This window comes from Xenopus laevis, chromosome 3L (genome assembly GCF_017654675.1).
Source record: "Xenopus laevis strain J_2021 chromosome 3L, Xenopus_laevis_v10.1, whole genome shotgun sequence".
In the NCBI taxonomy this organism is placed as follows: Eukaryota; Metazoa; Chordata; class Amphibia; order Anura; family Pipidae; genus Xenopus; species Xenopus laevis.
In genome coordinates, this window is record NC_054375.1 from 88,283,653 (window position 1) to 88,293,263 (window position 9,611).

Sequence of the window (9,611 nt, forward strand, 5' to 3'; positions counted from 1 at the left end):
GGGGTATGCCCCCAAAACATTGCATACAGGCTGTTACGGTGGCTATAGACGCACAGATAATATTGTAGAAAAATTTTTTAGTAAGATATTCGGTGTGTGTATGGTGTTAAAAGAGCCAACCGATATTGGTAGAAGACTTGGATATCGGTCGGCTCATCGTTCGGGCTGGACGGTAAATTTTGATCGGATGCCTTTGAAGGCCATTGAAAATCGGCCATTGTTACTGTTAAATCGTCAGATACAGGTCGAATTCTATTGTTTCTACCTGTATATCTGACGATTCAGCTCTACACATGTGTATTGAAACAAACGATCTTTCTTGGAAAGAACTTCTCCAAGAAAGATCGTAATTGTTATGTCTATGGCCACTTTAAACACAAAGGATTACCCCTCACTGGAAGAGCAATTTTGTGTGCCGGTTCTGTGTTCTTTATGGGTTACAAAAAGACTCCTTGGTTCCTATGTAAAGTAGCAGAGGCAGCTATGGCTGCTTCTTTATAGAACTTCTAGTATGCTAGTCTACTTCAAAACATACCAACAAAACAAAGAAAAACAATGCAACATTTGTTTGTAACCAGTGTAATATTTGCAGACATCTAATTGTAATTGTCATTATAATTGTGATATTTTAAATTTGTATTATATAAATGATAATAAAAAAGGCATTTTTGCAAAATATATGAATATTAGAAGTAATTGAGGTTTTCATGACCATAAAAAGTCACAAGACACAGCTCATAGGTCTGGAGGTGACTTCTAATATGCTATAAATAGGGGCTGCTTTATATTTTTTATAATCTAAAGGTTTCTGTGATTAGTGACAACAATGAGTGTTAATAAGGACATTTTATTATTATTCATGGCTCGTGTATTTTATTGTAATACCTACAGACCTTGCAGAAACAAACAACTTTCACATGACCACAAAATGTACATTATCTGAAAGTAAAGCGATAGCAGGCATTTATTTATTCACACTTTTAAAATAAAATTAACGTTTTCTACCAAACTATTTCTCTGTTCCATCCACTGGTCATGTCTTAAGAGTGTGTCCACACAGGTTTCCTCTTTTGAATAAATGATTTTAAGCCTTCCTGCCCATCTTTCATGGCTAGATTTTCAACCATTACTTCAGAAGTTAGTTTGTAAGCATCAGTCAAACTCTTTGCCATCTGTCTGTAAAAGGTTGATTTGCCAAGTGCAACCACTGAGTGACTTGTTTGGCAAATTTTGAGTGCAATTCTATTCGTCTCAGATTTTAGATTTTCCTCTGGGACCACCTTACTGACAAGTCCGTGTAACAAGGCATCATGGGCCGAGATCGGCTCACCTGTAAACAACATTTCCAAGGCAACCTGAAATATTAACAACAATACTGATGATAGAAATGGCCTTGATTTGCTTTTGAAGCATTTTACCAAATGCATTCAAAACAGCATAGCTTTTTTATTTATATCATATACAAAATGTATTTTACAGACATGGACCTTAAAGAGGATTCCTCTTACATAAAAACAATTTATTGCAAAATGAAAGAACATGTAATTCTACACAATTTACTTATATACATTTATAAAACATTTTCAATGGTTTTAAAGTTATTTATAAATGTAATCTGTCTGATCTCCTTGCTTTGACTCCTGAATCAATGTTGTAACCAGGCTAATTAACAGGCCTGGAGGAAAACCAACTCTTGTTACACTGTTTTAAGAGTCAGGTCCAGAGAACACAAAGAGGTAAACATTCACTGCTCTCATCTGCAAATACATGAATAATATTATTTAAAAATGTTAATCAACGTATATATATATATATATATATATATATATATATATATATATATATATATATATATATATATATATATATATATATATATATATATATATATATATATATATATATTGCTTAGAATGGTATTTTCTTTTATTATTCCAAAAAACTATTTTTGGTTGGAGGACCCACTTTAATAATAACTTTAAAAATGAAATTTTCATGGTTATTAATTTAGGTTGGGGTCCAGGAAAGAAATTACTGTGCAAGAATCAAACTGATACATTATTAAAGGCATTTCTCATGAATATGAAAATAGCGTTCAGTACTATTTTATCAGTATGCTGTCATATGGTTATTTTCTCAATATATCATAAATGTATTTGTTTAACTAATACTTTCACAGTATCATCAGGCAACAAATATGTATATAGGTAAATGATTACAGTCCAGATAGTACACTGTATACAATACACCTAAGTATATTACTATGGTCATAACTAACCTTTCTTGGCACTGCTCTTCCCAAAGCAACACCTGGAGTAGAACAGAAAAGACCCACATTGACACCTGGTGTAGCAAACCTGGATTTGTCAGAAGCCACAGCTATATCACAACTAGCAACAAGCTGGCACCCTGCTGCTGTGGCCAGACCATTAACCTCTGCGATAACTGGCACTGGAAGAGTCTGGAATAAGGTCATAAGCTGCAAAATAAAACAAAAAACTCATGGTTAGAATACTAAATTAACTATAAACATACAGTGCAGCATAATATGTACAATGTAACAACACAGTTCTCTGGTCTCTTTTAGGTTTAAAGAATTGCAGAATCTTAAGTCATCATAAACACTAGGTATACATTTGTAGGTAATGTTACATACTGTAGTTTGAGCAGCATGCAGCGCTGTCAATGAGTCGGGGTATAGCAGAATACACTTAGCCTACGGCTGAATAATTGAGGTACAACATACTTGCATGGCCCCAGCAGACATGCTACAAGTGGCCCTATGGTTATCACACTTGGACATTCACTGATCTGCCCGTTCTGCAGCAAAACTTTGCTGTATTATAGTGCAACACATCACTCTTCTTTTGCTGTCCTAGAGTAAACTAACAAAAGTAGGTCTCTAAAGAACAAAAGAAGTCATCAATGGTGCTAAACTGTAAGACATTGTAAAAGGTGCACACATTGTGAAAGGTCTCACTGAAGCTTCTACCTGTTGTTAGGCCAAAAAACACTCACAGCGTTCACACTTTAGTAATATGAGCACCACTGGCCAAGAAATGAAAAAAATACTGCATTTATTAGACAAACTGTGCAACAATTTTAATAAATCTATATTATACATGATTTGAGTTTTAACTCCAAAATGTGTAAGGCAGTGCCACCATGAAAAATCTTGGGGCACAATAAAATTTACTGGTAGAGCCCTCCTTCTAGCACACCATAGCCACACCCATTTCACTCTATTTCATATCTACTGCACAATCTGTAAATAACATGCAACAGTCAGCCTACCATAATTTTAGGGGTATTCCATATAGCAAATAATCACCAACCCTACAATTCACCCTAAATTTACCTCCTTTTTTTTGTTACACTTTGCCATTATTTCCCTTTACAACAACTTTAAACCTTCTCTTTTAAATATACCCACCCTATCTGCAATTCTCTTGCAGTGCGTATGCATCACCATATGTGTCATTCTTTTCAAAATTGTCCTTTTACCTTCTACACCAGGGGTGTTGCTAGAAACTCAAAATCCCTGGCACACAGCCCCACAACCAGTTATAATATACAGTATACAACACCTATAGTACTTACTCAGTAATACTATAGTACCATTCAGTCTTTCCATTCTCTTCATTCCATAATCTTTACACGTTTTTCCCCTTAGTTGTCTACCTTTGCTCTTCCCTTCTGCCTTTTCCTCTTTAAAACTTTTCTTATTAATGATTCTCACACTACATTTTCTTTTTTTCCACCATTTTATTTTGCCATTCTCTTTCTTTATTCTCCAATTCTCTTGTATTGCTTATTCTCACACTTTCAATTTGCAGTTCAATATTTTTCTTCTTGCATCTTTACTTTTTAAAGTAAAGTTTTAAAGCAAAGAGGTAAAGTGGTAGGAAACACACATTCATGCAAATGAACATCAGTTGGAACACTTAGCTGTTGCTAGAACTAGTTGTTGTAGCAAAATGAATGCTTGTGTGCTAGGGCTTATATTTTCAATGCAAGCAAAACTTAATGGTACAATGCACAATGACCAGAGTTCCCTGGTTCCTACTTTGTGGCAACTTTCCTGTTTAAGCACAATAATGCCATGTGCACAACCCAAGTCCATACAGAATTGGTTTTCTGACTGGAAAGACATAACTTATAACTCATAACATTCTCATCACTACATAAAGCAAAAATATTTCAACATCTAATGTAAAGCCTTGCTAGTATAGTATAGGCTATTGTAGCAGCAAAGGCAGGCCCGGATTTGCGGGAAGGCCGCATAGGCCCGGGCCTAGGGCAGCAATAAATAGGGGTGGCATGCCGCCCAGCCGCATTATGGGGACATGTGCGTCCCCATTCAATTACACCAGCTGCGCCGGCGTTTTTTCACCGGCGCGCTGGGAAGGGGATGTGTAGGCGGGCGCTAGGACTGCGCGGCCGTCTGGTCGGACCGCGCGGCCGTCTGGTCGGACCGCGCGGCCTAGGGGCGGCCCACAAAGAAATCCGGCGCTGAGCAAAGGGAGGGCCAATTTAATATTAATTGGTTTCAAAATGAGATGTTGGACAGGTAGAATTTTACTGCCCACAAAAAAAATTGTTATTGCACTCACCTTGGCACAGGTATTAAATACTTCCATATGATAATCTTTCCCATATTCAGCCGTCAGTTCTTTAAGGTTGTGGCCTGATGAAAATACGTTTCCTTCAGCTGAATCAGAGATTACACATAGAATTAAACAAGATAGAAACAAAAAAAAAAAACAGAGATGAAGGTATATGTAGGTAGAAAAAAATTATTTGATCTAATTAATGTAGGATGATTCACCACAATTGTAGTGGCCGCAGCAACTAAGCACTGATATGTGTACATTATTCTACTTGCAGTAAACTAATTAAAACAAATTACCTCTTGATTGCTATGGGTAAACGAACATGTGAAAAATGTTTCATTGTTTAGAACGTTGCTTTAAACTGCATTATCTTTTAGGGTAGGACTTTGTGGTGCGCGTGGACCGGATGAATGTAGTGGTTTCCTGTGATTTCTCCTTCACTTCCGTTTTCTGTAAAACATCCGACACGTCACATGCATTTAGTCGCATTGCGACGTGTCGGGTCCACCAGCACCATGAAGTCCTACACTTACACTTTGAAATGGATTGGGGGTTTCATTTTGCTATATATCAGACATACCGAAAACCTTAGAATCTACACAGTGATAGCACAATGGTAGGTTTATGCCTGCACTGTATAGTACTCATTGAGTGGCATATAAAGTGTTAAAGAACACAACCCCACATCCATATAGACACTGAAACAAGTAGAAATTATGGTACAGAGTAAAAAGCAACAGAAAATTGCAGGGCAGCCTATAGAATACCAAAGAAAGTGGAAAAAATATGGAGGCGCTTAGAAGAAAGTACCCCTGGTGAACTTTTCAACAAAAAGGAGGCCAGGCACAGTGAAGCAGGTGTGTGTGTGTGTGTGTGGGGGGGGGGGGGGGCTTAGTAGTTTTAGTTTTACTTTAAAACATCACAGATATAGAGAAAGTAGATACAATTAGAAATTCTGTTTATATAGCCAGGAACGTTTTTAGAAAAACTTATCATGGGGGGCTGGGTGGTGATGTCACAGGGGGCAGGGCAGTAGTGGTAAGTGGGCAGATCTTGGCGTTTGGTGGGGAGCTGTGTGTTAAAAAACATTAATGGAGACCTTAAATGCTAGTCGGTGGTAGAACACTTCAGAGAAGAAGGGGGAATTACAAATTTACCGGCAAATACTTTGCTGGTAAATTTGTAATAACAGCCCACAAACTGTTGGTTTATCAGCTAGGCCAGTGAAACACTGGTTGGGTGGCAACCCTAAATGCCTGCACATAGAGAAACATTGCTAAATATTTCGGATATTTAAGGGTATTTTAATTATATATAGAAGCAGTACCTCTTTATTGTACAGTACAATATAATTGGTTGCATGATAATATATATTACATTTTCTATTAAAATTAACAATGACACTATACAAAGGGTTTACTTTGCATTCTACATATCATTAATGTACTGTTAGGTTAGTTTATTTATTGATAAACTGATGTGTAGCTATGGGTGCAGCCATTCATGCTGAAATATGCCAATAGGGCAACGTTGTTGTTGTTTTTTAGAGCGAAAAGTCATTCATGACTTTCTACAGAACTATAGTGAAGACATAGCTTCTTGGTAGGTATTGGGTTAACAGATTTAAATGAAATACATATGTATATGTTTTTACTTTATGATGTTATTGCTTTTTAAAAACATTTACATAGTATAAATTAAAGTGACATAGATCCTCTAATATGGACTATATTAATAAAATACCACATGTAAGGAGGAATTCAACTTGCCAAATACCTGATATGATAATAACCCTTAGATTTGGGTCATCAGCTTCATGGAGGATGTCCTTCTGAAGGGACTGAATCATAGGGAGAGAAAGTGCATTCCTCTGCTGGGGGTTATTTAAAATGATCCTTCTGCACAGTGAAATGGAATAACTATAATTAGATAACTGAGAGAGAACAAGAAAAGAAAACTAAAGAAACTACAAGCACTTCAACAAGTTGTGCAAATGCTTTATCTTCTAATATGTATTAATGCATTTTTAGCCTTAAGTTAATATCTAGTAGACAGGGCCCAGGGGCCTTATATGCTGGGGGGGGGGGGTAGGATGGGGCAAAGCCCTCGCTGGGGGTTCAGCCTTAAGGCAAGTAAAGACGATATTTGGATAGGATACCTATTGGCTTTCCTAGATACTTCTGAAATCAAAGCTGTAAATTTAGGCAGGACAAGATTATGGTTAAACCCATTTTGTGCCCTATATATTAATGGGACAGCTGTGAGCCACTGAAAGCCCTGAATAAATGTTAAGGCCAAGGGCAGATGGAGCTTTGGCTCCGCTACTCTCAGCTTATGCATTTTTTCAGGCTGAGAGAAGTAGATCCACGAGCCCCTGGCCCATCTCCATTGATTTGAATAAGAGGTTGGCCTGAAAATGCCTGCTTGTGAGTATTTAGGTCAACCTTCGCTCCACTGCCTGTGACTGCATGCAAGCAGAAAGGTTCAGTTGTATGGAGCTGGGTCATGGAGCAGATCCGCTTCTGTCAGCCTAAAAAAAATATACAGGCTGAGAGCAGCTTAGTCTGCCCTTGACCTAAACCTGAAAAAGGGACCTTAGGCTAGTGCCAGACTAGGCGGATCTAGGCCTTTGGAGAAACGCAGGCCGTGAATCCGCTCCTCTGTTGCTCATTTCCTGATCGATGTACCTGCACCCAGATGCATTGTCTCTACCCAGGTTAAGGCAGACAAGGTGGATATTGGATGTGAAATGAAACTTTCCTGGGTTTTTGCAGCAGTGGAGAGGATTGTACTCATTTTGGCATCCTGTTCCACAATAATGCAGCACCTCATTTTATGCCAGAGAAACCATGCAAAGGATGATATTTTTTTTGTTTGTTTGTCCAAACTAACATTATTCTCCCCATAAAAATTGCTGGGAAGGCAAAAAATGTGCCTGGGTGAGGAAAAAAAGAAAGTCTCCTACACAGTCCTACCGGTTTTATCATGCAAGCTACAGCTATGCATGTGACGTGGGGGTGGCGAGGGAAATTAGAGGGGCTCAGTGTCTTACACTTTTTTTCACAGTTAAATTGCACAAAAAGTCATAAAAAAGAATAAAGGCAATGTCAATGTGATGCAAAATGTCACAGAATACAGTATAGTTGTAGTGTCAACACCATTAACATTAATTCCAGGTATAAATTGTGGAAGTGATGTCACACTCATGGGCAGACCTCTCCTGAAGCCAAAGATTCTGACCGATGTTGGAAGATGCAAATCGCTCCCTCTAACATCCCTGAAATGTTCTGCACATGCTCACATCCAAAATTGTGGAAAATCTGCAGAAATGGGGGGCGCTTAAGAGTGATGGGAGACCAGGCAGTGGTGTAGCTAGATATTACTGGGCCCCACAGCAAATTTAAATGTAAATAAATGTCTAGAAATGTACCTGTTTTACCAATATTTATTGAAATTGTATATGACTTAGGGCCTCATGGGACCCCTATACCTCCTGGACCTCCCCAGCAGGGGTCTGCTTTCTCTGTAGTTATGTCCCTGAGACAAGACAGAGACTAAAATCTGGAAACTACAGAAAAAAATACTCACACATGCACTGCGTATCTTGACAGCGCTATATAAATAAATGATGATGATGATATACTAAGTAAATACTACACTTATTATTTGGCAGGCACACACATTATTAAGCACATTAAGCATTATATGGTTACACACAGGCACTCACACACTGGTATAGAGAAGGTGTGCACATAGAAACACATCCCCCAGGGCTAAGAAGCTAAAGTTCTGATAGAAGGCCAGGCTGAATCAGTTGCCCTATGGAATACTCCCACATATACAGTAATATATACCAAACATTGTATATTAATATATATTTAATATAATGATACATATTTATGAATATACAGATGTATATGTACTGTTGCTGCATTGGCACAGATTTCATTATTTCAGAACGTGTATGATTCAACTAATTTAACACGAATATCAGCAACTCCCTGAAGTTCCCGCCTCCTTTCCCCCTCCCTCTCCGTAGTACTTGAGCTTGCCCGTCGGCACTATCCAATCAGCTTTGTACTACCACTGCACACACCCCCAGTGGAAACAAAGATAAATGTTTATGGCTATGAAAAGACTTGTCCTTCCTGAACCCCGTTTTGCACTGTCCGGTCGAGTTACCTGATCCCATGCTCCTGCTGTAGGACAGTGAGGGGTGTGTGTTGTAGGTGCGATGAGCTATTGACGAATCTGCTCTGCCCAGCAAGAATCCTGTATGTCCCTCTCAGTGCTGGAGCTGTCCGCTCTCCACACGACCGAAGCCAGGACATTCTTGCACAAAGTTCAACCAGTTATTCAGTCCGCACTGTCATGAACTAATACCCGGAACTTAAATGGTTCCCATGTCAACACTGTGTTACAACTCCCTCTGCTGTTGTCTTTTTCACTTGCAAGTTGGATAGTGTGGGAGGGATATTTGGACACTAAATGGCTAGGGAGGGTAGGGTTTAACCCCTGAATTTCCAGCTGGGCAGTTGCAGATTTGATAAGATATATAAGGTGGCCTTTGATGTTAAGATTTTTAAAAGATTTTTTTTGTTATTGTAGGATCAAGGTTATCCTGCAACAATCTTTTAAATGTACGATTTGTCCATCAACTAAAACGGCCATTTCAAGAGATATCATTGAGTTGAAGCCAGGAAACTATGGGTAGCTGCCTGCTTGGCCCTGTAAACAATTGGTCAATAGATACATTTCACTGCGAATGATAACATTTTTTTTAACCTGACCGATCGATTTTCTGACCGATGTCGGAAGAAAAATCGTTAGATGCACAACTGTTCGGTGCCCACTAACCTCATGATAATTTGCCGGATTTGTCGGAACGCATTAAAATAGTTGTTATTGAGAGAAAAAACATAATGTCTATGGCCACCTTAATGGCCGAAATGATGCTGGGATACAACATATGCAACTAGAGGCTGCTGCTTGTCCCAG

General features: G+C 38.5%; 1 protein-coding gene across 1 annotated transcript; it reads right to left on the reverse strand.

Annotated features, from left to right (window-relative positions):
* Nucleotides 1-563: 563 nt before the first annotated feature.
* On the reverse strand, nucleotides 564-9,000 carry echdc3.L (enoyl-CoA hydratase domain containing 3 L homeolog). Its single transcript, NM_001112886.1, has 5 exons — nucleotides 8,796-9,000; nucleotides 6,390-6,511; nucleotides 4,614-4,711; nucleotides 2,279-2,479; nucleotides 564-1,355 (listed from the first exon to the last, which is right to left on the reverse strand). The coding sequence occupies exons 1-5, from the start codon at nucleotides 8,942-8,944 to the stop codon at nucleotides 1,041-1,043; spliced, it is 885 nt and encodes a 294-aa protein (NP_001106357.1). The 5' UTR covers nucleotides 8,945-9,000; the 3' UTR covers nucleotides 564-1,040.
* Nucleotides 9,001-9,611: the final 611 nt, after the last annotated feature.